Source organism: Dunckerocampus dactyliophorus, chromosome 3 (genome assembly GCF_027744805.1).
Source record: "Dunckerocampus dactyliophorus isolate RoL2022-P2 chromosome 3, RoL_Ddac_1.1, whole genome shotgun sequence".
Lineage (NCBI taxonomy): Eukaryota > Metazoa > Chordata > Actinopteri > Syngnathiformes > Syngnathidae > Dunckerocampus > Dunckerocampus dactyliophorus.
In genome coordinates, this window is record NC_072821.1 from 22,880,772 (window position 1) to 22,907,924 (window position 27,153).

Sequence of the window (27,153 nt, forward strand, 5' to 3'; positions counted from 1 at the left end):
GAGTTTAGGAGGTTAAATATAAATGCAGAGAATTGTTCAAGCAGAACTTCACTTTTAACACTGTTTAACACTTAACAAATCTGTGTTTATTTAGATTCCAAGTTACAGTTCACTGATGCTTGGATTTTAATTTTAGATGAGGAAACAGATGAGAAAATAAGGCAATTAGTCTAGTATTGTACTGTAGGCAAGGGCCAAGTGATTACTAATAATATATTGGGCTTTCTTGCCAACTTACCAATGCAATGAAGACTTGATGCACCAACATGTTAAATTAAATAAAAAATGTCCTAGCTAACAAAATTAAATCCCCAATCTTCAGGTGCAGAAAGTGCAAATATTTAAGCCCAAAATAGCAAAGCAGCATTGGGGCGTTTGCAAAGATGATCAACGTTCTGGGAGGAGCTACATGATCAATAGGCCTGTCAAGTGCCATTGGTCCCTCGGCCCACGAGGCCCATCTACGGACCCAAGTGCAAAGGGACTTTAACTCTGATCTTATGTGTGAGCACACAAAGGGCAGCACAAGGGGGCTTTTGGTGGGGCCTGTTCTAACAGAAGGCTGATGCAGACTGGTCTTTGAGGGGGCTGTCCCACATTGACTCTAGGGAAGAGAGCGAGGCTGACAGGTCAGTCTTAAAGCTTTAAAAAATGGGGCCGGGATCAGGGGGTTCTGAGGGACAGGAGAGGGAGGGTGCCTCATGCCTTCTCCCTCTTCTCCCAAAGGACAAGCAGGGGCTTACACACAAAAAAGCTGGGCTGTGGAGTTGAGGAAAGCTAAGTGTCAATGCTGGCTAGGGGTAAGTTACAACCAGTAGAAGACTGTTGGGGCACGGGGGGGGGCTCCACCTTGCCCCAGCTGTCATACGATCTCACACAAGTACACATCATCCATCTCATTCTCACTTCTGTCTCCATTCGCTTCAGCAGAGGCATCTAAATCAAAGAACAATCGAACCCCCTCTCCAGGTTAGTTGAAAAGGGAATGATCTGGGAGATGAAGGGGCAAAGGCTCAAGGCCCATAGGAGAGAAACACAACAGCTTCATCCAGCTGGACACTTCCCTCTTGTCACCTCAGGGAGGGGTCCTGACCAGAGAGCACTTATTTTGGGGGAGGGACTATAGTATCATAAACTACAAGCCATAAGGGTAATCCGTTGCATCGCGTGTGTGTGTTTATGTACACACACACACACACACGTATATTTGTGTATATGTGTGTGTATATATATATACACACACACACATATGTGTGTGTGTGTGTGTGTGTGTGTGTGTGCGTGCGTGCGTGTGTGTGTGTGTGTGTGTGTGTGTGTCAGTTTATGCAGGAGGGGGTTGGCTAAAGTCAGTTGTTTGAGCCGAAGTGCAGATCTGTCACGGCTGCCATTGTTGCTTAGCATTGATGCAAACAGAGGGACAGAAAGTGATGAAAGAAATGCGAAAGAACACATGGATGAGAGGATGGTAGAGGACCAAAAACCTTGAAGGATCAATAAAAAAAATAAGTTTTCTTATCTCCGTGTGGTAATAAGCCCCCAAAGGTTCCTCAAAAACTGAAAGTTATCCGGTTATCCAACTTGCTGGTCTCTAAAACCCAACTGTGACCCTCTCATCCCATGTCCACTGACCTGAAAGTTAAGTGCATTCGGGGCAGCAATTTCCTCACTCTATAAAGAAGACAGCGGAACTGAAGGAGGCTGAGGGCAAAAATGAAGGGGCAGAATTATTAACTACCAACACAATGATCACAACTGTGTCCAAGTCCAGCCCAGTGATTTGGAAAGGTCAAACCCTTTAGGGTTGAGATCCCCACAGCAAGCAGCATATCCAGCCTTAAATTCTGAGGAGGGAGGGAGCAGACAAGCTTCCACAGCCACAAAAGGCAATAATATTATATACAAGTGTCTATATGAAAAAATATACACTTCTCTGTTTTCAAGAAAGTAACCGGACATGCTGGTATTAGGATCATTACATGTTATGTGATGATACGCTATTTTGGTATACATAATTGTTTCCAGAGATGTCATGATGCCACAAAACAAACAAAGGACGGATTTGTGCCACTTTATAATCAGTGAATATTATATCTTTGACAGATAAAGTATTCTCAAAGAAGACCTTCATCAGCAATGTATCCTTAGTGACTTTTCTAATATAATATGGAGGAAAATTAACCAAAGGGACTAGTACAACCAGGCCTGCTTAAGTTCATACAATGTGTCACTGATGTCATCAATGGGTTTATTCTCACCCAGAATTATGAATCAATTCTAGGACAAAGGCCTCACACAGAGGGGCCATCTCTATGACAGCACAGTGAATGAGCTACAATTCAGTTTCTTGTGCAGCCCACACAGTGAGAACACGCAGAGCCAAATGTGGGATGAGTATATTTAGCATCCTTTGCTTTTGATGTTCTCCATCCCCGCCTTCCTGAATTTCTTTCTCACTCACAGAGCAATGGAAACATCAGTGAATATCTTCAACTACTGCTTCTCAATAGCAACACATAAATTATGCCTAAATGTAACAAGAATTTGAGTGCAGAAAGTGAAGAGTAAATGTCAGTTTACTATAATAATTGCAATTCAAAATACAGGAAAAGAAAAGAGAAAATATCTGGAACTCCTGAGGACCCTAATGCGTGGTAGCACACTTTTTTAGTGGAACTAAATACATTAGGATGGTTGAGAGTATAATCATGAGTTTGTGATGATTTAGTTGCTGTGTGTTGCTGCAGTGAATAGTGGCTTTGTTGCAAAATATCAAGCCTTGAGATGCCTGATCAAGTACACGAGGTCAGCACTTGCCTGAACATTGTTTTATTTCCCAGTTTCTTCCCACCATGAGAATCGCCACTGCACGTGCAAGGGCAAGTGTCGTGCTGGGGTCATTCGTTTAAAAAACACTTATCTGAAGTGATAAAACACGAAGCATAGTCTTGTGACTTGCCAGCGTGAAACTCTCAATCCCTTTTGCTCAGGGACTGTTCAATTTTGATAAAAAGTTATTATGAATGTAAAATATTGTCTAAAGCTGCTGGGTAAACTGAATCTAATACAAGGCTACGCATGTTAACCACGGTCACCTTTACAAGTTCCAAATACTGTATAATAACTTTATGTAAATGTCAGCAGTTAAAAGTAAAATGTAACAAACTGCAATGACTGCAATGAAAAGATAGTTCACACCATGTTTGCTGTAGAAGATGGAGGACTGGGGCATCTTCCTGAACAGTCTTTGGCTCTCTGAAGAGAAAAAGGAAGGCCAATGGCAGTTCAAGGGTAAGGGGATCGTTTGTTTGCATTCCATGTTGCTTTAATGCTGCTTAAGAGGTCACTGTTTGAGAGTTCTGGGGGCATATCGCCTTCTGGTCCTCCCCTTAAGGGCAAAACGTCATCTGATGCAGGGGGAAGGAGTTAGGATGCCGAGGGTTCCTGAAAGTGAACGAGCACACGCCTACTCTATGAATAGCCGTCATCAAAAACTTTGAGGAGAACTGTTGTCTCTTCTGACACCCCATCTTCAACTTGCAATTGTACTGGAATGGTGACAAGCGTTGGGCTCCCGTCGTTACGACATGGCTATAGAAGAGTGTGTAAGTAGTAGGGGTGTCATGACAGCCCCAACTCATGTGACTGTCCGATGCACGAGACCACAAGAACAGGATGAGACTAGATTTTAACATTAATTTGAAGTCAAATGCAAAAATATGACGACTCGACAAATACACTTTTTACCCAAGTCACAAATGTTTTTAAATGTTTATTTTCCACAAATTTACGCAAACAAATATTATTGTAAACAAACCACTGTTAATATTACTACTAATGATAATAATAATAATCATCATCATAATAATACAGGGTTACCCATAGGATTTTTTGCACAGTGGCCTAGTGGTTAGCATGTTGGCCTCACAGTCAGGAGATTGTGAGTTCGTAGCTCCGTTGGAACGTCTCTCTATGGAGTTTGCATGCTCTCACCGTGCTGCGTTTTCTCCGGACACTCTGGCTTCCTCCCACATTCTACAATGATTAAGACTGTCCCTATTATTTTGTTCATTCCATGTGGATAAGGAGTTGACAGTGGGTTTGATGCTAGATTCATCCTGCTTTCATTCATTAAACCAAATATAACCAACTTGTAAATACCTTATCACTGGCCCACCCACAATTCATTATATTGTTTGTACTTGTATTTCCAGACATTCACAGAACCTCCAGCAGAGACACTAACAGTAGAAACAAAGAATGCAGTGTGGCGCAATGCATGGACTTGGTCACAGTCTCCAAGGCCTCGCTCATAAAGCAATACTATCTGGCTGAGGGTGGGAAGGAAACGTGCCAACACTAAATCCAATTATAACACAGGCTAGCAACACTCAGTCTGATGACAATGTCTACCTGAGCCTCCTGGGTGACATAAAGCTGAGGGTGCCAGCTTTAGCCATGGCAGCAGAGAGGAAGAAAGTGAATGTGTGTGCTCGCGTGTGTGTGCGGTGGCAAGCAGCCAGAAGCACATAACTGAGTGGGGCACTACGAGTGGCAGTTAAACCTTTTAATTTCAGACGGCTGCTGCAACAGCACACCGCAACTTGACTGTGCCTTGCACCTGTCTAATATACAAGCACACAATCGCAACATAAAAACACAGCAGAGATAAATGTGTGTAATGTGGATGATGCATTGCAAGCCCCTGCACCTGTCAAGGGTTTGGGTGACTGTAAAATTAGAGGAGGGAAGTATCCACGTCGAGACATGTTCTCTATTTCTTTCACAGCACGGCTTGAATTATGACTCAGGGTTCTAGAAACTAGCTAACTAACTAGCATTGACCATACTGTATACACTCTTTAGCCCTCTCCCCCACTGTTCCTGATGCTTAGTCATAAATGCTTGAATGAGGCAGCATTCTAAAAGGTACTTGGATACCATGTATCTTTAATGGACAGTAGGGACAAGGCTTCAGTAGTGTGCTTATAGAGACTGTTTACTGCCCTCTCAAGTAAGCAGGAGCATACGCAAAGTCAGAAATAAGTGTCTTATGAGCAACACCGCCTTCTTCCTGCCAAGGTTACGTCAAATCACCGGCATCTCAAGTTGCTTACAGTACGAGAGATAATCAGAAAGGCCACTGCCTCTCATTGTCAGGCGGCATATGTGTCCCCTAAATGCAGTACTATGAACAGTGTGTACAGGACAACAAGTGGCTTTGGTGATCAGTTTTACTCGGTCAATACAAACTGTTCTCACATGGTGGGCATAAAGTACTATCTACACCCTTACCAATCTACAAGGGAATAAGGGTAACACAAAGGCTAAGGTAAATCTCATAGGTTTAATGAAGCTTTGACCTCATTTGTGCCAGTCAATATCAAAGATATCATACTCTGGACGAGATTTTGAAAGGTTCTGTTATATTCACATTCTGTTTGTTCTTAATGAAGCCATCAAAGTGTCAGAAACATTTCCTTTACCTCCCAAACTACACCTGTGCAGGATTTGTAAGGTCAAGACTGGTTAAAAATTGCCAACTAACCACTCACATGTCAGCCCTTCACACTGTTTGACATTTTTACAAAAGAAGCATTGTACACTCTAGCAATGTAACAGCACATGTATTCATAATCAGATTTTTCGGTTTTGAAGGTGAAAATTAAATTTAGAGAGTGAAATTAAAAGAACATTTCTCCCAGACGAATGCTCAGAAGCCAGCATGTGAATTGCCGGTCCTGCATGCACTTGCCTCACAGCGGAAATATTCTTTACAATGCTTTGCCATGCTCATGACTATGGCAGTAGATGTGACCTCAAAAGTTAGCAATGCACAGCTAAGTGAGAGTCTTTAAGATCCAAACAGGAGATGTACTGACCTCGAGTATCAAATATGGCAGTTTTAAGTTCAGGATCACATCAACTCAAACCACAACTTTTCTCCTATACAGACATTCTCTACAAATTCAGGGACAGCACAGAGCCTCTAGCCTGATACCGTATGACAGTCTTACAGGTTATTTCATTATACAAACATAAAAAATAAAAAAATAAAAACATCAATGGAGTTCTTACATTGTAAGCTATATGAAAATGAAGACCATGAGACTACTAAACAAAGATGTGTTTTTCTTTTGGGGGCGAAAACGACACCAAAGGCAGCTGTAATTAGCAACCACTGAGACATCAGAGTATTGTTGAAGGCCTCCAAGTTTAATTCAAATTGAGATGACTCCCCTGGTTCTGTTGGAGCCATTTTTGTTTACACTTATTATCTTTACCGAAATTTGTATCAAAGCAAAAATTAATTTATGGAAGGGCAATTATGTAATTTTTCAGTAGGGATGCTCCGATTGATCGTCCATCAATCAGTATCGTCTGATTTCCGTAAAAAAAAAAAATCATGTGATCAACATATGCCAATAAATGCCTTTCAACGCCAGTCACCTGTGGCTGGTACTATTGCAACTCGTAGCGATCCATGCGTGCAGTTTAGTGTCTTGCCCTAACTGAAGTCTTGGGCAGCGTCCTCCACCCACTTTCCTTCACATTGCGCAAGCGTGCCAAAACAAAAACAATCATGTCTGCTGTGTGCTGTTTACTGCCAAAACATGCCATGAAAACTATCTTGCGGGCGTAGCACATTAAAAAGCTTTAATTTAACACGGCATTTGAAGAACAAACACTTGAGTATGGTGAGTTTTCAAGGCTCACGGTGTGATCATCAAACGGCAGCTAACGTACAGTCAAAAGGCTAAGCAAATAACCTGAAAAATAACTGAATTCTTTGGACGAAACGACCAGCCTTTCTAAGTGGTGGGAGACACCGGGTTCGCCGAGTGCTCTCACTTTCCTGGAGCTCCACCAATGTACTCCCATATCTAAATTCTCCTTCAAGAAGGCCTCTCATCTTCTGTACGTTTCACGAGTGACATATGTTCTCTTGAAAAAGTAAGTAAAATATGTTTTTGTCTAAATTAAAGTGAGTTATGGTTCCTTTTTTCATATCATATAGCAGGGGTGCAGCCAGGAATTCTGGGTCCCATGAAAAAAATAATGTTTCCCCCTTGGGATTGTCCTGACTTTTCCCCTTTATACGGCACACCAGGCCAACAGCACTCATCATAAATTAAAAAAAAAAAAAACTACTTTCTGCTAATCAGCACATTTACTGCCTTTTAGTCATGTAAGACTTTCAGAAATGTTGTTACCTTACCTTCATGAGCTCAGCACCTTTGTTTTACAAATCATTCATCATGATAGGAATTTTTTTTGGCTTGATATATCAAAAAAATGCCAAGGTGAAGGGAAGAAAGCGGGGAAAGGCAGAAATTACATTAGCACATCCTATATTACTGATTTAGGTACTACAAAATAGCACAATAAATCATTTCTGCATCTGCATTTCCATTGTGCAAATTCCGAAGCATATATTCACTTCAGCTTGGACAATCCAGTAAACAGCACATCATACTAGAAAACCTGCATATATAAAACATCAAACAACATATAACTTGTTGAATACAAACAGCTCTTGTGGACCAAGAAACAAGTAATGTAATTATTTAATTCAACACAGAGATTAATTATTTATCACTGATAGGGTAGTGATAAGGTATGGTAAGGTAGTGATATGACCTGTGAATCCACTTTGCTGTTGTATTTCTAAACAGTGTGTTAACTCTGATGGTGTGATAATATCTAGAAGTCTGAAGAAGACATTTTTAAAATTGTGAGCAGCAGACACTTAGGGTTTGGGGTGGCCGGGTTAGGTGAGGAGCCCACCGGAATTCAGCTGTCCCCCAATTTTAATTGCATCGTTAGCTGTCATCCACATACAGGTACACCCCTATCATATACATGCACACACATAGACCAGCACTTCAGAGCTGTCCTCTTTTATTTATTTATATTTTCATTTCATAATACACATAATCCCATTTTATCACATACACGGGTGGACCAGGCTGGATTGGGGTACCTCCTGCCTATTCCGCGGCACCTGTCCACCAGGCGGGGTCGGGGATGTGGCTGTGGACTTGTCCGCTGTCCATCGTGGTGCAGTGGCTCGCCCGGGGTGGCTTGACTTGGCTTGTGGGGTGTTTTTGACTGGTTCGCCTGCCCTTCCCTGGGGTGGCCCATTGATGACGGGGACAGCTTGCGGTGCTTCCCTTGGACTGACCTGGGCACTTCTGCGCGCTTGGGGGGGATTTGGCAGTCTCCGGAGGGCGGTGCCTGTGCTACTGGTGGTCTGCATGCCGCAGTGGTGGTTTGGGGTCGGGCTGTCTGGTGGGGTGAGGCTTGGTCCTGGCTCGTGTGGGCCGTGGGCCTGGTCTTTGTGCTGCCCGCCCCTGTGAGCCCTGTGGTTTTCTGGTGGTGGGAGGCAGTCCCTCTCCTTTCATGCATTTTCAGTGACAATTACACATTCACAAATTTGTGTACCTTTATATACATGAAGACTTGCACACGTACAGAGATACCTGTACACACGTATATATACACACACTCGCAGTACATACGTACTTCCCCACATTACTCACTGAGTTAACCAGGGTGTTATTATGTTGCTGGTTTTATTACAGTGACGGTGATGTCAGCAATAGTTTGTATAGTTTTTATAGTTTTTACAATTGTGTGCATTACAGTTATTTTCATTCTGATCACTATCATAGTTAATAACTACTAATATGTATGACTGTTTCAATGCAGTATTATCATTGTGGTTGTTGATATTATTTTGTCCTTTCGCCGTGGTCTTTATATGCTGATGTAGTCCTGTTAGTTTCTGTTGTTTTGTTATTCTTGTCGCATTTGTTGTTGCTGTTGTTGTCCTTGTCTCTCTCTTTTTTGTCCCCCTCTTATCCCCGCATTCCCCCCTCTGTTTACTTTTCTCTTCTTCTCCATCCCCTCCTGCTCCGGCCCGGCCGCTCCAAATTTGCATAACAACAAAACATCAAAGTCAAATAAATTCTGTATAACAGGGGAAGTGTATCTCACACTTTTCCCTGGCAGAGCAAATCTGTTGAGCACGTAAAGATATTTAGGTCAACAATACTATCTGCCCTAATGGCTGGACAAAAAAAAGAAAAAAAAATGGTGAGCAGCAATGGTGAAAAGAAACATTCATCTATCGTTTTATCAGAGCCATTGGCCATCTGGATATGGGTTACATTCTAAATCATTTAGAGCACATTGACACAAGAATGATTTCATAAATTGTTTATTCGAAAGTTTGAAGTGGAGATGACAGTGTTGTCAAAACAATCCCTATTCACACAGATTTGCAAAAACACTTGAAAATGATGGTATTTTAGTATATATATTTGAGTTGAGAATATTAGTTATGGGAACGATATATCTCCGTTGATAACATACATATACTTTATGTTATCAAGTTCAGACCATCACATGTGCAACAACACCCCACTGTAGTTTGGAATGTGATGTTCTTTTGCACACTACATGTTTTTCTCATGCTTAGATGAGAGTGACAATGCAAACGTTCCACATCATTTGAAAAGTTAGCAAATTGTGTTCCCCAAACACCTTTGTGTACAGGGCCAGCTTGATTCTATCAATAGCTTTGACGATTGTGTGCAACACATTTGAAGATGAACCTAAAATACTATTTAGCGTGAACTACCCCTTAAAATGATTATGCCTCTTGAATTGTACATTGTGAAACAATTCATGAGAATGTGAAGAGGACTGGTTGATAATTGCTAAGAAAGTAAAAAAAAAAAAAAGATTTCTTCATTTTGCCAGGACTACAATTAGGTCTTTCCAAAGCATTTTTGGCAACAGTTTGCGCAACCTATCTTGTGTGCTTATGCACAGCTGAGCTCAGTCATGTCCAGAAGGTGCTATTATGAAACTGAGAAGGAGTTGCATTATTGTACATGACTTGCTGTGCAGACCAACTCTCTAATCATTCATAGTAATTGCTGGAACAGACTTTGAATCACAGACAAACCTCTTTCTGGTCTTCAACTATGGTAAATTACTGAAGTGGGGAGGCAACAAGAGCACAGGGCCTTGCCCAAGCACTTGGAGCAGCCAAGTGTGACGGAGCAATGAAGGGGTTGCAAACTGGTGAAATTTTGGCACATGAGAGGAAGAGGACAAAGGGGAAAATAGGGTACTGTTGGCAGAGGACATGATGATACGCATGTCCCCTCAGTAGCAGAGTTGAGGGCTTTGAGGAGTCCAAGACTCTCCTGTGACTACTAAGATCTTTCATTGAGGAACAGCTACACAGCCACAACTTTTAAGCCTCCTCCTCTGAGGCCCCTCCAATATATGGGGCTTCCAACTGCTTGTGCAAGAGTAGACTAATTGGATGTTGCAGTGATACAAGGAGGGGCTTTGGGAGGCACCAGCACAGGAGCAAAGTAGGGAGAAAGAGGCAAGGAGGGGTGCTTGATTTAAGAGGCCATTGTTTTAGCAAGTACTTTCTACCTCCCTTTCCTTTCCCCTTGTGGCCTCCCCTTCAGATGCCCACACTCCTAAGAGTCAAAAGGTGGTGTTTAGCCCCTGTGAACAGCAAGGGGCTGGGCTTGTTTTGACACTTTGTCCTCCTTAGCTTCTGTAAAAAAGCCCCACTTCTAAGGGCCACTCGAGTTCATTAGGGAGTGCAGCGCTTTCACTTGTGTCCCCATTCCAGTTCCAGGCTTCAATGGGGCCTCCAGAGCCCTTCACTGTTTGTTTAATGAAGTCCTCCACCACCTTCACAACAAGCACCTCTATTTCCCTCATCACAGGCTTGGCTGAACTATTTGCAACAGGATAACAACTGAACAAGAACACACCAATATACACCAAAACAACACAGTTACATCACCCATCACCTGCTAGCTGTGAGATAACTACACTCTTTCGTGTCAAGCATTGTTTTTGTGGATGCGTGTGTGTGTTGTCTGTTTGTTGTGTCCAGTCTCAGGTTTCTGCTCTCACACATTTTGATGACATCACTCCACACCAGTATCGAGGGAACAAAAGTGAAAGATGTCACTTTAGAAGGTCAAAGGCATTTTGAGAACATACTCACCCTGCGGATGTTTCCGCTGTTTCTGTGCAAGTGCATGTCTCAATGTGCACATGAACTTCCTCGAGGAAAGTGAAATGACCGATACCCCAAATTAAACTAGCTTGCCACTGATTTCCTCTGGCATCCTCAGCCATAATGAAGCACAGTCTCAGTGGTCCCCACATAAAATCCTGGAACCAATATCATAATGTGGTACAGGCGGTCCTCCGTTTACGACGTTTCATGTTAAGACGCACTCCCATACATTACGAATACTGTACACAAAGAAAAAGAAACAAGTTACATGTGCACGGTGGAAGATAGCAGAGATGGAATAATACGTAGTCGTGCATCGTTACCCTTGGGAAGGACGTCACTTTGTTCTTTTTTTAGTTAACTTTTTGTTGTTCATTATGTCTCCCATGCATAACGTTTACTCTTCTGACGGAATAAAAGCAATGCTATCACCATGGAAGTGAAATTAGATGTAAAATGCTCAGAAAGTGTAGAAACAAGCTAGGGGTCGGCAACCTTTGGCATCAAAAGAGCCATTTTGCCTCCTCTTCCAGTAAAGAAAAACGATGTGCAGCCGCAAAATATGACACAATTTATAAACTTTTAAAAGTTGTAATCTTTTTTAAATTTGACCTGTTACAACAACAGAATTCAACTAACAGAGTGCATGTGTAGGCCTACTTTGAAATAATTTAAACACTGAACAAATACTTGTTCACGTGTTTGTGTGAAATGCGGTGAGTCTGATATTTCATACTCTTTAAAAAAAAAAAAAAAATGCACATTTCCTCTGCTTTGGTGTTAAAAAAAAAAAATCACAGAGTTCAACGTGGGATCCGCAACAAGGGGGCTCCTGAGCCGGAGGTTGTCGACCACTGATCTAAGCTATTTGACAGTTGTGACCATATCATCAAGGATAAAAATGGTGTCCTTGAATATGTGAAAGGATCTGCTCACATGACATCAACAGTCTAAGCAGCATAGTGATCTCATTATAGACACTTCCTACTGTCAATAAGACTGTCTCTCCCTCCTTTGCAACGCCCATTCCAGTGTACAAGTCAACCACACGGATAAAAGTAAGGAGTTGTTCTTTCCTTTTTTATGTTAACTATGTTAACTGTTTCATTTATTTATTGTATTTAATCTATGAAAAAGTGTACAGACACTCTATTTTCTTCTTACTGTATTTCCTGGGTTTTTATGTACAGCATGACTGACTGCGGTGTTAATTTATTTATAATTAGGATATAATTCCGATTTACGCCCTTGCAGGAACAAAACTCATACACAGATTGAGGAACTCCTGTACTTTAAATTGTCTGTTAAATGTTTTTGTTTTTTTGTTGTGCGCGAACGAGATTTTGCAAAGCTAAAAACATGAACTTGGTATTGTAGACTACGTCAATACTAAGTTATCTATAACTAATATTAGATATTAAACTTAATATATTCAATAATATGTATGATATTTGATTGTCTAAAAGATTATTTCCCGATAAAATGTTGGAAATTTGTTTTATTTTTTTTCCCAAATTCATTTTTTTCCGTTTTCATGTTTTAAATTACAGCATGAGCCGCAAACACACAGCCACATTAGCATGCTAACCCAGATAACTTCCCTTCACGCGCCATAAGACAGGAATTTAAGTTTTTTCGCCAACTTTTTCCAGTGTTTCAGGTTGCTGTTTCATCATGTTTAGTTCGGGAGGGGGCGGGCTAGTGTTTGTGATGAGATTCTGCCAGGATTGGGCAGTCCACCGGAGAAATACTTCCACAAATGTCTCTTCTCCTCACGATGACAGCATTTCATTCACATTATATCAATTTCCACAGGATTCTGCGTTTAACAGTAGATTCCGTTTTTATTGGCCAATTCCACAATGCAGTCCACAATTCCGCTACAAATGAATGTTCTGTTTAAATATTGCATTACTTTAAAATGACTGTATAGCTATTAAGAGCTGTTAAGACAAATCCGATTTATGGACAGGCACTTGTGTTTTATTGAACACGTTTCTGATTACACAAATGGCTCAGCATTCCTCCTACTGGTTTCCACAGCTAGAAGGACACCAGATACTTAGCAGGTGCTTCCCTACAGTTGTCTCAGGAAGGTATGGGAAGGGAAAGTGACACTACAATGCCACATGCTACTGCTGCTTACATACTGTAAGCTTACATACTGTAAGCAGCATGATTTTTTTTAAATCCTCCGGTCCAGTCATCTGATGATCTGATGCCATCTAGCCTACTTTATTAAATGCTACACATTTACAAAGCAGTCTTTGTTCACTTGTGCATTTAAAAATGCTGAATTTATACTGTTAAAATAAGAAGTAGGTATGTAAAAATGGGCCTCCTAATGCCATTTATAGATGACTTTCCACTGCATTCTTACAGCATGAACTCCATGGGTTTCTATCAGTGAAAATCATATCACACTCAGGTCTAATCTGAGGCTTGAAATGGAAGTGTGACTTCCGGAACATATGCTCAAACACGCTGTATGCGCATGCAGGCATTGAGGGCGATTGGAAGCCTTCATGCAAGGGCTGTTGGAAGTGATCACGCAGCTGCGGGCCCCCCATCTCTAAAACCCCTACTGCTTAACAGAGCGGGTAGGCTAAATGGTTGAAGGTGGTGACCATGTGCTAAAAAGAAAACTTACAGTGGGAAGCAAAAAAATAAGTACTATAGGATATACTATACTATAATACTATAGGATTTGTAAAAATAAATAAATGGCAACTGTACAAATTTGAATAAAATTTCCTTAACTTTGGGTGATCCGTCAATCCTTACATATGAAACCGATCTTATCCACCACCACAAAGGTCAGCTACTGTCCACTTTTGCTCTGCCAGACCGACAGCTTGCATTCAAGCTAAGACTAAAGCCAAAGCTAGCCAGAGCAAAGAGCCAGGCAGCGGCCCGCTGTTGCCGCTTATGAGCAGTGAAAAGGGCAAAGCTACTACAAGGAAAATGGACTTCATGGCTTTGGACAACCAGCCATTTTTGCCCGCTGTGCACTTTAATGTTGGTAAGAGGCTCAAATCAGCTCTGCAGTGTAACCTGTTGTGCATTTTTACTTTAAAATTGTGAAAAATAAAAAACAAAATATATAATTTAGTAGTTTGGAATGCAATTTTTTTTTTTACTTTCATTTATATTTGAGAGAACAGTTAATGTACAATTAAAACAACAGGTTTGTATTGTGTCACGGGTCTTTTTCAATGTTTTTCAACAAAATAAAATTGGAACATTGATGGTGTATGCCGTTATTAAAAAAGTTCTTAAAAAAAAAAATTAAATCAGAATCGGCAGGTCAGGCTTTTTAAATATCAGTGATCAGCCAGAAAATTGTAATTGGTGCAGGTGAAATACAAGTAAAAACAACCAACATACAATCAAACAAATTTTATTTCTTACCACCAAGGAGGTTGTGATTTCAGGGGTGCAGCATGGCGAAGAAAAAATATTGAGATCCAGAATTTTTTTGCACCTTTGTTACCATTTTTTCCTTAATTTTGCAGTAAATGATGCATTCATTAGAATGACAAATTGGGGATATAAAGGAGGTGAGTACAGACAAACATGTACACTTTGGTTTAAATCGGTATTGTTCAGCTTCAGGTCTGTGCTCTGCCAAGTAACAGTCTAGCTACTTGGAATACTTTCAAAAAATGCAAGCATGCTTAAACTGATGCCAATTAATAACAAACTTGTGGCTGTTTTTATATAGAGGCTATAGAGGCTTTGTCCAGTTAGTAAAGGAGCCTTCTTTCTCTGTGTTTATTTATACACTGCACTCTCACCCAATCCATTTTTGTCTACTGTGAGGGAGAAGGACAAAGCTAACTGAGCTAACATCACGTATTTAGGTTGGAATTTTGGCTTCTTTAAAAAGAATACAGCTTACTTTGCTATTGTCTGCAAATCCCATCAATAGACACAAGCCAGTAAGCAACTGGCCTCGTGTGGCTCCGAGCGACATACCCTCCCTGTGCCACAACCCCATTTGTTCTGAGGGGAAATGTAAATATATCCATTACAAAAAGAGAGAACTAATAAGCTCAAACAGCTGGCCAGCAGACAACAGGACAACTTGCACACTTCGTGGGGACTATTTTGAACCTCAAACACATTTGTTGAGCATTTACAGCAACAGAAAGGTGTCTGTGGTATTTTCTCACACTAAATGACTCATGTTGCTCTATCAAGCTGCTCTGGGTTCACAGATAAGTCTATTTGTAAGTTTGAGAGTTTTCATGAGAACTGTTGACAACCTCATGAGAGTGGGTGGTCATTAAAAAAGCTTCATTACAAGAATTAAAAAAAAAAAACATCTGATAAAACTCCTGACAACAATAACAGATCTTTCAATAACATTAACATTTTACCAAATACTGTTTCCGTAGTTTTGTTTTAAATGTAATGACACTATGTTAAATCATAATATTATAGAGCGGATTCAGACTTTCACCTATTTGGAAATAACATTGAACATAGGAAAATGAACTAATGTGCTCCAGGGGTCAAAGTGTAGCCATCATAAACTTGTCAATATTTTTTATATCATGTTGATCCTTGCACTTCTTGTCATACAAGGGTAAAAATAAGTTAACCAATGTTAATAGTAATAATTAACAATAAAACAAGTGATGACACATACAGTGACGCTGGACTGTTAGTGCTTTCAATGAGGCCCCATGATGTTTATTCTTGTTTTTCTCCTTCCCTTAGCAACTTGTTGACACTTAATATAAGAAAACACTAATAACAAGAAAAACCAAAAACACACAAGCAAAAGTCAAAACTGTACCACCACAAGGTTCCATTGTATAAAATAAAAATGTATTATAAACCACCCTTAATGTTGGCAACAGAATGAGGAGCTTCAGAATGAGAAATTAGGTATAAATATTTTTATTACTAACCATAAACTTGTTTTTTCTCGTTCATGTCACTCATGAAAAGTCACTGAATAAAAATACTGAGCTGAAACAGGCTGCCTTCCAATTGTCAGAAGGCGAGACTCTTTATAAACTAAGTAATGTTATTAAATGTCACCAATTCAAATAAACTTTCAACCAGCCATTCATTTTGACTCACCACCTTAAAAAAACAAACTATTCTGCACTGAAGGAATTGATCGTTTGCCCGGAAACAAAAGACATTTTCAAACCACATGTATTTATATGTATATGTGTGTGGTCAACTGTATCATTTCATTCTTTAGAAATGTTGAAAATATGGCTGCTGAATGTCACAATCATAGTGACTAAAAACTACAACGGCATTAAAAAACTGTCCTCTACTTATCAGCAGAGGCTCCCACGGTGTGTTAGTGATCCCGGAGACACACCACATAAGTGGCTTATTTATAATGCATGGCTGAACATACACAGGGGACAAAGTGTTTCACTTTTTTTTCTTAACAAGTCTTCAAAATTTTCTTCTCAAGTCCCCACAGATGTTTTTCCAAGCAAGAGCAAAACTGAAGAATTAAGAATTAAGTTACAATGGATCTGTACACGTGCGCCCTTCAAAATGTCTTTGCGTCCCTGCCCCCATTCCCTGGTTGTACTCAGACAGTGAGTCTCCAGCACTGCTTATCATTCTGTCCTCTACAGCAGCCCCCCGCAGAGACAGAAAAGCAGAGTTTATTACAGCCTGTAATAATCTGCCACCCCCTAGGAAGTCAACCACACATTACATGGCCAACACATTACAAATGCCCCTTTTGATAGCAAAACAACACTGTTGTTGGTCCTAAAGCATACCATCCAAACATATTTAAAGAAACATAATATTACAGTATGCCTGTTGTACCTGCATCCAAGCACAATGTCTGCTGTGTCCACTGGACCTCATTTCACAAATCCAATCAAAAGCGTAAACTATAATTTCTTATAATTTTGGATATGATGGTTGTATACAAACAATTCCATTCGCTTGTGCAATGTCACAATTCATTATAAACATAACACAGCCAAAACTAAAGCAATTTGGGTTTCACCGTTTTGCATAAGAATCAGGGATCCTAGCTGCAATCCTGCTTACATTAAAGCTGAATGAGTAAGTTGGTACCGTAGCTCGCTGTTTCAAGTAGCCAACAAGCAAAACGATGAAGCACACTGGCAACCCAAGCTTTTGTACCTACTAGGGGTGTAATGGTTCACATGGATGTATTGAACCGTTTCGGTTCTGCGTGTTCAGTTCGGTCCACTTGCGTACCGTTTTGGTTATATGTTATGCTATTTTTCTCATTAAATTTATGACTATAGTGAGCTAAGATCTTCATGTGGAAATTAAGTCCTTGGCGAGTTTCCGCACGGACGCCTCTGAGTGTCGGACACTACTGACTGAGGGGGAAGAGCGCTAGTAGCTCGCAGACGTGACAAATGGCATCACGGCAAATGCAAGCGAAAAGCCTGAGATGGAAAACCCTCCCATCTCACTACGGTCTCCTGTTTGAGAACACTATTGCTTCCCTGTTCAAATTACGGATGGACAAAGGCAAGTGGATGAATCCAAAGTTGTGTGTCGACATTGTTCCACAGATAGATGTGTTTCCTTCAGCATACCTGATCTATCTAACATGTTGGCGCACTTAGAACTGCATGTTCAGGCAGTGAATGTTACATCTAAGAAAGAAAACCAGCTTAATGTGAACACCGACAACTTCAGTATACAAACAACCGCTAGCAAGCAAATCTGACCAGACCAAAAGCAGAAACACATACAAGGGTTTATTTTATTATTATATTTGAATAAAAAAAAAAAAAGTCAGTCTAATTTATTTGAAATATCATGCAAATGGGTCACCTTTATTTATTTAAAACAAAGTTCAGTTTGCATTTTTAAAAATAAACCCATTTTAAGTCATTTTTTCCTTCCTCTTTTGTACCGAAAGTTAACCGAACCCAGCACTTCAAGAAACTGAACCGAAATTTTCATGCCATTTTAACTTGTATTTTATTGAAATTACCAACATTTGCTTCAACTCAAGAGCACAGTTTTTCAATGAAATGTACTGTACCTGGTGCAGCTATACCTGCCTCATTTTATGCTGTGCATACGTAGAAATTACATATAAACATATAAAACAAAAACAGCACCTTGTAAAAACAATAAAATATATGGAAAATTCACAATTCACTTCAATATAGCAATAAAGATAATTACATTTGGGGTGCTTCGACCGATTGGCCACCAATCAATATCAGCTGACTCCTGTGGGAAAGTACGTGATCGGCAAATGCCGATCAAAGCCTTCAGTGCCGATCACAAAGCATCACCTTTGGCTCGTACTATTGCGGTCTGCAGCCTGCAAAGACCCGTGTGTGCAGTGTAGTGTACTGCTCTTATGTCTTGGGTAGTGTACCCCTCCCCCTTCCTTTCACACCGGGCAGGCGTGTGGCTGCAGACCCAACATGTCTGCCATGTGGAACTTATATGTGATTTGTGAGAGTGATGTAAATTTTGCATCCTGCAACACATGCCTCGAAAAACATCTTGCGGGTGTAACATGTTAAAAAACTTTAATTCGATACAGCATACAGCTACTGCTACCTGGAAGGAGATATTTCACAGACGCAGCCCTGCCAGAGCTCCTCCAGTCAAGGTATCTCATCCTCTGTAGGCTTTGTCAGTGAAATAGGTTCTCTTGAAAAAGTATGTGAAATTGTTTTTAGTCTAAATTAAGTTGACTTTATGGTTCCTTTTTTCAGATCATATAGCCAATAGCAGGGGTTCAGACAGGAAGTCTGGGACGATAAAAAAATAAATAAATTATAAACACAACACAGCCAAAGATAAGGCAATTTGGGTTTCACTGTCTTGCATAAGAATCAGGGATCATAGCTGCAATCCTGCTTACATTCAAGCTGAATGAGTAAGTTGGTACTGTAGCTCGCTGTTTCAAGTAGTCAACAAGCAACACAATGAAACACACTAGCAACCCAAGCTTTTGTACCTACATAATAGAGGTGTAACGATTCAGAAAAGTCACCATTCTGTTTGATAATTTTTTCAATACAAAAAAAAAAGACCTTTTCATGCCCAAACTCACCCCTTTGGCCCAAGTCCACCAAATATGGTGGGAAAATATAAGAAAACGTTAGCATAAACATAGTAGAGTAACATTCCAATATAAAATAAGGTAATAAATAAGATTACTGTAAATGAATAAAACTGAAAGGCGTCACCAAGTGTACAGTACTGTTAGTCTGAACTTGCACCGACAAAAAAAAAACTTGCACCGACTTTAAATTTGCCAAAGTGAAGCCCCTTTTTTATGTTTTCATGAAAGAACTGAAGCTGTACTTCAAATCAATATCCTCTGCTAATAACAAGAAAGCTATCAAGACTATAAATCTGTGCTCCCACTTCAATATCCTTCATTCAATTTAATTTCCATTGCTCATGTCCCCTGGTGTAACTTACTTTAATTATTATTATTATCTTTATTTATTTATTTTGTATTTATTTATTTATCACTTTTCTGTTACGTTTTTATTGCTTTAATCTCGATTTCTGTGTGATTTATTTTATGTGTTTTTGTTATCCAACTGTTATTTTTCAATGCCCATGGTTTGATGCACTGTTAGTGTAATTTGTAAGGCATTAATAAAGTTGATTGAAAAAAAAAGAAAAAGACGCTTTCCGTTATATGGAATTTCTTGCGTAATACGATGCAAAAACTTAACATAAATTCTTTACATTCAGTGGAATTTACTTAAAAGGACGTTTACGTTATGCGAGGTACGACTGTACCAACATTTGCTTCAACTCAAAAGCAGTTTTTCAATGAAAAGTATCTGGTGCAGCTATACCTGCCTCATTTTCTGCTGTGCATACGTAGAAATTACATATCAACATATAAAACAAAAACAGCACCTTGTAAAAAGGTGACTTTATGGTGCTTTTTTTCCAGATCATATAGCAGGGATTCAGCCAGGAATTCTGGGCCCGATGAAAAAAAATACTAAAAAATCATGGTGCCACTCTTTTCATTTTTTAATAAGTACCTATTTTCCGGGACCCCTGATAGTCTAAGGCCCTTGGAATTGTCCTAACTTTTCCTGCCAATGGGGCGCCCCTGGTCAATAGCACTCACCTTGGAAATTAGTTGGTTTTTTTTACATGAAAACAATGTTAAATAATATTGTATGAATGGACATACATAGGCGATATCAGCGGTGCCCATTACGGCGATCGCGAAGGTAGTGTTGGTGGCGTGTCACCCACATCATAATCGTCACTTTGCAGATGTCGGGGACGTGGTCATATTAAAAGTAGCCCACAGGCTGAAAAAGTATGAGCACCCCTACGACATATAATTATTTGGGCAGGAAAAAAGACTGTTGAGTGACGCCAAAGAAAGCAGTTGATTCAATTGTAATCAAAATTCTTCAAAGCACCAAATTTAAAACCTGGACAAAGACATGATGTGTTCTGCTGTTACACAGCGACTTACCAGAGGGTTGCCAGGGGTTTACTTTGATTTTTGCTCGCATGCTCTTAAACCTGACATCTGTGACATATATCATCCCAGTGAACATAATTGAAATTGGCCCTACAGCCATAGCATCATGTTCTGAAATCAGAAACGGCCCCAAAAAGATAGCCCAAAGGTCTTCTGCAGAGGACGCCGGCCTACTAGCAGGAGTGAGCTTTGTGATTTATAGGAAAATAAAGGAACATGAGCAGAGGAATGTGGATGGGGGATACTGTTTGAAACATGACATTTGTGCATAAGAGAATATTGGGGGTGAATTCAGTAATCACAGGTTACCTCCAATGCTGGGACAAACATACCACCGTGGGGGTATCAGGTGGCTAAGTCTGTCTCCCTGTGTGAATGCAAAAGCCTGCCTGACACAAACCTAACCAAACCTCAGGCTAAAATGAAAATAAATCACAAGAAAGATCACATGTCTATTTTACACTTTTGCACAACTTGTTCAAGGTGCCATTGCAATTACCCATGAGTAAAAAGCCGAAGAAGGTCACAGAGCTAAAACTACATTTTCAGAAAAATCCAACAAAGACAAACATGGTTGCATTGCACATCCGAGCCTGGGATTGCAGACGGGCAGCACACTTTGTAAAATACTACACATGGGTGTCATTTCCTTGTCTTCATTTAGCACACTGTTTATTAGCTCAGTGGTGTAAAATTGAAGTCTTCATAATTGCAACACTGCAGAAATAGCTAATGAAGAATTTACCCACCTCGGGATCCTCAAGGCCCTGAAGAGGTTAAGCATCAACAAGAAAGTCATATGCAAATGCTGCCAGATGAAAAAGGAACCGTGATGCATAGACATGAGTGAGGGCCACATCCTCCAAAACAACCTTTTCCTTCTTAAAGAAAATATGACTTGCAGAGTGGAATCTGGACCAAAATCAACTTGTGGCGAGTAATAAATCTGTCTGTCTTTTATAAGTAGACATCAACATTGCAAGGCCATTAATGCCAATTAAATAACTGGGGCACTTAATCTAATGGGGTGCTGGAGCTATTTTGCAAAACAAAGTTATAAATTTACATTTTAAGGACTGCTGGGTAGGCAAATCTACATCTGCAAGTTTTTTTGTTTTTTTTTAAACCACGAGTGAGACAGTGGTGGCAGTGTCTGGTCCTGATGAGAGGGCGAAGAAACTGATCAATGTGATTATAGGATTTAGCCAGCAGAGAAGGGCTAAGCAGAACTGGAGAGCAGACATTAATCCCACCTAGTCATCGCTAACCTCCTCTTTCTATCTAAAATGACATTTGCATAATGGAAATTAAATAAATTTACCACATACATTTCCATTCAACAGGTAGTGCTTTCATCCTTAACAGTCATCAAGAAGCTTGAATAAATTAAAACAATAAACAAAACAAATTAACAAATTGGATCGCATAAGGTGAAAATGAAGAACATATATCATACCAAGAAGACAAGCAACATAATGACAAAACCAGTGGTCACCATTTGCATTTGAAAATAAGGGGCATTTTCCAGAAAATAAGGGAAAATAGTCTTTGTATTCTTCTGCCACCACACGATGTACTTTCTTCCTCGTTGCTTGGCTGATTAAAACCAAACAAAATCCACCCAAGCAGAGACATTTTGGAACACTGCCTGGTTGTCAGATTGGTACTGAAGCACTCTCTTTGTTGAAATCTGCTCCCTTTTCCCAATCAAGTGTTTGTCAATTCTAATTTACTTTACATTCTATGATTCAGCGCAAATATGCCTTCAGAGGAATAGGAACACATATTCTGAGTCAACCTGTGAGTCCAATTAACACTTGATAAGCAAAAGAGACTTTGGGGGCGGAAGCAGAGGTTGAGATGATCACCTTGTCCCAGAGAGCCTCATTAAAGTGTATACTCGACTCTCCAAAATGCCATTAGTCAAACTCCGCCAATTACTGTAAGGCCACTAGATGCATCAAGGAAGGCATTATGACCTCACATGGATTATGAGATACACAAACACACACACACAGAATAATACATTGTTGGATCATCACCAGTAAGATGGAACTGGCAGCCTTTATGCTGTCAACTGCAGTGCACACATCACAAACTGGAACAGTCTCTCGTTTTAGAGAATCGATAGCTAGATTTTCAGTGAAGACTGAAGACAATGAACAGAAGGAACGTCAGGGATCAATACGCAGTACCAGCGATCAGTATTTCTAGGCAATATGAATAAAGGTTACAAGTCTTGTACTGCTTTCATTTGACCTTTGATGTCAATTCGTTTTTATCATGTTACCGGTGTGCCGTAGAGTATTTTCCCAGCTTGCATCTTAACAAAAATATAACTTTGGAGGAGGGAAAGGATACATTCGGAATTGCTGGTGTAAGGATCCCAAACTGGAAAGTACAATGCAGCACCATCCAGAAACAGACTATTTAAAACCCACTGCATTTAAACTACGTCATCTGACAAAGGAAAATACATGATAGGAGAAAATTGCATTTATGTGCGACAGACAACAACAGAATAAAAGATAAAAAGGTTCAGCACTCTTAATTGCTTTATGACAGAACAACCCTGTAATAAAGACATGCGGCTGATAAAAAGGGCACAGAGGCAGGGAAACATGGATAACTACATCTGAGGGGATGACGAACGCACCAACACAGAGAATGAGGATCATCCAAGGGACCTTTTATTTTCAATTGGATGTTGGATCTATCTGGTTGACATTTTGAAGACTGTCTTGTGGTGACATTTAGCAACAGAAACAATCACAGGAACCTCTATTTGAAGTCCAAGTAGCCAATTACAGGTGTAATTTTTGCCTTCCCGTCTGGTATATTTTTAAGGTCATGTCAGAGGGCAGGCATGTGTGTGTGCGCGTTCATGTGTCAATGCATCACGCTAAGCCTGTTGTGTGCGCTTAGAAACAGCTTCAGTAGGGTCCGTGCATTCCAGCGGCTGTTCTGACATGTTGTAAATACAAGGTGTTAGAGAAAACATAGGAAGGGGGTGGTGGAAATCACTATTACAAGACGACCGGCTGAGGGAGGGGAAGGGGACAGGATGTAGGCTATCATGGATAAACAAGCCAGTTCACCTGCAATCAGTAGAAACACTTTTTTTTTATCTGTATCTGAAACTAAAGGCTGTACTTTCAATTGCAGATAACCAAGTTAAATCCAATTTCTAAACAACTGTGCAGCACAATAATTAAGATTCAGTGTTATAGTCTCACAACAACTAGTCCACTCATAACCACTAGCACCACTGATAAGCTTAAAATGAATTAAAAAGTATTTTCAAACAAAACAGTACATCATTACACTGCACATGCCAATCATGGCACATAAATCATTAAGTCCAAAACAAAAGTCTCTAAGTCTCAATAAGTCACACAGTGAAATTGAGTGGTGTGGAAGCGATGAAAAGGTGCGCCCCGGGTCATCTCTTTAACTCACTCCAGCATGCAGTTTAAGCATACTGCATTACAGACTAATATTGGCGCAACAAAAATACCTCACCTTGTCTTACAAACGCTCGCAAGCACATTCATTTTTGCAGCACTTTAGCACAAGCGTTTTCCTACCTGCACTTAGGCTGACCAGCAAACTTATCAGTACACCCCACAGCATCTTGGACGCCGCTTGGCTGTCTCTTCTCCTTCCCCTTGCGCCTCTTCTGTCTTCAATATCAGCGGGCTGGTAGTACAGAAGACGCTCCGGCATTCACGTTAATTTAAAACCATGACTGATTTTTGTCGCCCCTTTTTTCTCACCCACCCTCCGCCGCCTCCTCAAAAAGACAGGATTAAAGCGGGATTAAAAAGTTAACTTAGACACGGACAGCTGAGCCAGGGTCTCCAGCATGTTGTGGTCCACTCGCGTTCGCAGGAGTTAGCAAAAGGCGCTGTGGACTGTACCAAAAGCAAGCGGAGGGGACACTGGAAGAGTTTTCCGCGTTCTATTAAAATTCGACCCTTCGAATACATGTAATTCAGACAAACATTTATCTACACTCATAAATAAAAAAGAATAGGAGAGAAAATGTTGTTATTTTCTTATTTGAGTCGCCTTTACTTTCCCGTGTCTCCACTTACTCCCCTATCCGACAGGAAGTGGACTGCTCCTCAGTCTCTGCTCTGGTTGACAAATTTTGGTATACTAAGTACACGATACCAAGTAAATAGAGGTAAAATACTTACTCTGAGATACGTTTAAACTTTTTTTTAAAAGCCTTTAATAATTTTGTATTTTTCCCTTTAATTTGTTGATCGTATATTATAATCAGACTCAAATACAGGATAAAATACCCCCATTTGAGATCCTTATAGCCCCTATAACAATATTAAAAATAAAAGGTGCTTGTGAGAAGCAAAAAAAATGAGTACCCATGTGGAAGTTGTTAATTATATCTAAATTTATAAAGTTACCACACTTTCAGGACTTATCTTAACTGTATATTTATGATATACAAAAAAAATGTCTATTCCTCTCAGAGGAAGCAAGTGGTCAAATGATAACCATTAATTAGATAAAGTTTGCCTATATTCAAATGTTAGTTATCATTATAATGACACCAATACACCACATAGTTGATTTAGAAAATTTGCTGTTGTTACAATATGAACTACATAATGCAAAACTCTGTATATACACTATATATTTACCAGTACATGTATAAATGTAAATACATATTTATATGTATATATACAGCTGTATATATAACAAACAGTATCCATAAGCTTAGGAGTGGATGAAACCACTATTGCACCATCCACTCATACGGACAAGAAGCGCACATACTGTATGAATAGTTGCACCTGAAGAGAAAGAAGAGGTGGATGTGACTGTCACAAAGACAGGTCACCATGGTAGCAGCTTTCCCACTACAAATGGAGGCATTTCTAAAGGCTCCAATGGCCATCTTTTCCTTTTAATTTTTTGCAGAGTCTTAGTCATCTGGAATCCGTCTTGAACTCCCTTTTAGTGGCAAGGATGACTGTGGCTCAGTGGTTTAAATGATATCCATTAAATTATATCCACCCATCCATGTTCATTACCGCTTGTCCATGGATGAGCTGGAGCCTATCCCAGCTGGCCAGAGGTGGAGTACACCCTGGGCTGGTCTCAGGTCAATCACAGGGCACATATAGACAAACAACCATTCACAACATTCACACCTGGGCAATTTAAAGTATCCATTTAGTCTAAGAAAACCTTTAGGGAGAGCATGCATGCATTCAATCACAAGGTAAAACTGTTCTCAATTGAAAAAGTTTACAGTTTTTGCATTCAGAAGACACCTAATGCCTCAATATACATATACAGTACATGTTTGGTATGCACAGTCAACAAAAATAAATGCAACACTTTTGTTTTTGCTCCGATTATTCATGAGCTGAACTCAAAGATATAAAACATTTTCTACGAACACAAAAGGCCTATTACTCTCAAATGTTGTTCAGTATCTGTGTTAGCTAGCATTCATAATTCAGCCACCTCACAGGTGTGGCATATCAAGATGCTGATTAGACAGCATGATTGTTGCACAGGTTACCTAAATTGGCCCCATTAAAAAGGCCACTGCAAAATGGGAGCAAAACGTTTTTAAAGTGTTTACAATTATATTATATTCGGTGAGTGTAATTTAATTAGCAAAACAGAGGTCTGTTCTCTTAGAGGACTATTATACTGCATTATTGCAGTCTTATTATGATTCTAACTTTATTCGTCTTCAATGTCCTTATTAAATGACTGAATGATCAGCTAATACATATTCATTGTCCTTCTCTGGAAAGAAGCCTTTAGACAATGTACTAGTTTTGCAGCAGCTGTACTCAGAATGTGTGCGCTGCCATATTCTTAAAGAGAATATCTTCATTCAGCACACACTTCCTCTCCGTAGAATCCATTACAGTTTTACATCTCTTCCCAGTTAAACTGGTATGCGCTATCACCTATTCATGATTTGGTACAGCATCATTTTAATGACAGCCCTATCATTTTAAAACCGTATGTTGAGTGTTTATAATTTTTTACACTCAATGATTGCAACTTTTAGGGTGTCACAGGGAAATACAAACAGTAAAGTACATGACTGTTACTTATGAGTAACTTATGAGGATGTCACGAGACACTCATTTCATTTGACGAAACGATACACAGTATTTGGGTCGACGAGAACGACGCAAGATGAGATTTTAACATTACTTTTAAGAAAAGTGCACTTTGTGTGAATGTTAAAGTCTCCCCGTCTCCACCCACCAAAACAAAGAGACTGTATGACCAAAATAATAAAATAATATATTGATTATCGTCCCAGTCCTAGTGCCTACAAGACTACAAGACTTTTTTTGTAGAACAAGAAATTTTGTCACGTTTTAAACTTGCGAGATCTTCTGACACCAAGATCTTCCAACACCCCTAGTAAGTTATATGTTTATTTGTTAAATCCAGATGAGGTTAATACACTTCTTCTCAGTGAGATACCTTGTTGGTTTTAGTGTCTAGGAGAAGTGATTATGGATCCCAACCTGGACTAGTTGGGATCCTAAGCAGCCAACCTGCAGATTACCATGCAAGCTTCTTTCATACTTCCCTCCTGTCACTGAGAGAAGAG

At 39.9% G+C, this 27,153-nt stretch overlaps 1 protein-coding gene across 4 annotated transcripts in view; it reads right to left on the reverse strand.

Annotated features, from left to right (window-relative positions):
* Positions 1-24,390, reverse strand: part of lrp4 (low density lipoprotein receptor-related protein 4) — a 122,343-nt gene extending 97,953 nt beyond the window's left edge. For all 4 annotated transcript variants that reach the window (XM_054770590.1, XM_054770589.1, XM_054770591.1 and 1 more), the window contains exon 1: positions 24,122-24,390. In XM_054770590.1, the coding sequence (XP_054626565.1) occupies positions 24,122-24,260 (139 nt within the window). In that variant the 5' untranslated portion in view covers positions 24,261-24,390. The remainder of the gene's footprint in view (positions 1-24,121) is intronic.
* Between the last annotated feature and the right edge of the window lie 2,763 nt (positions 24,391-27,153).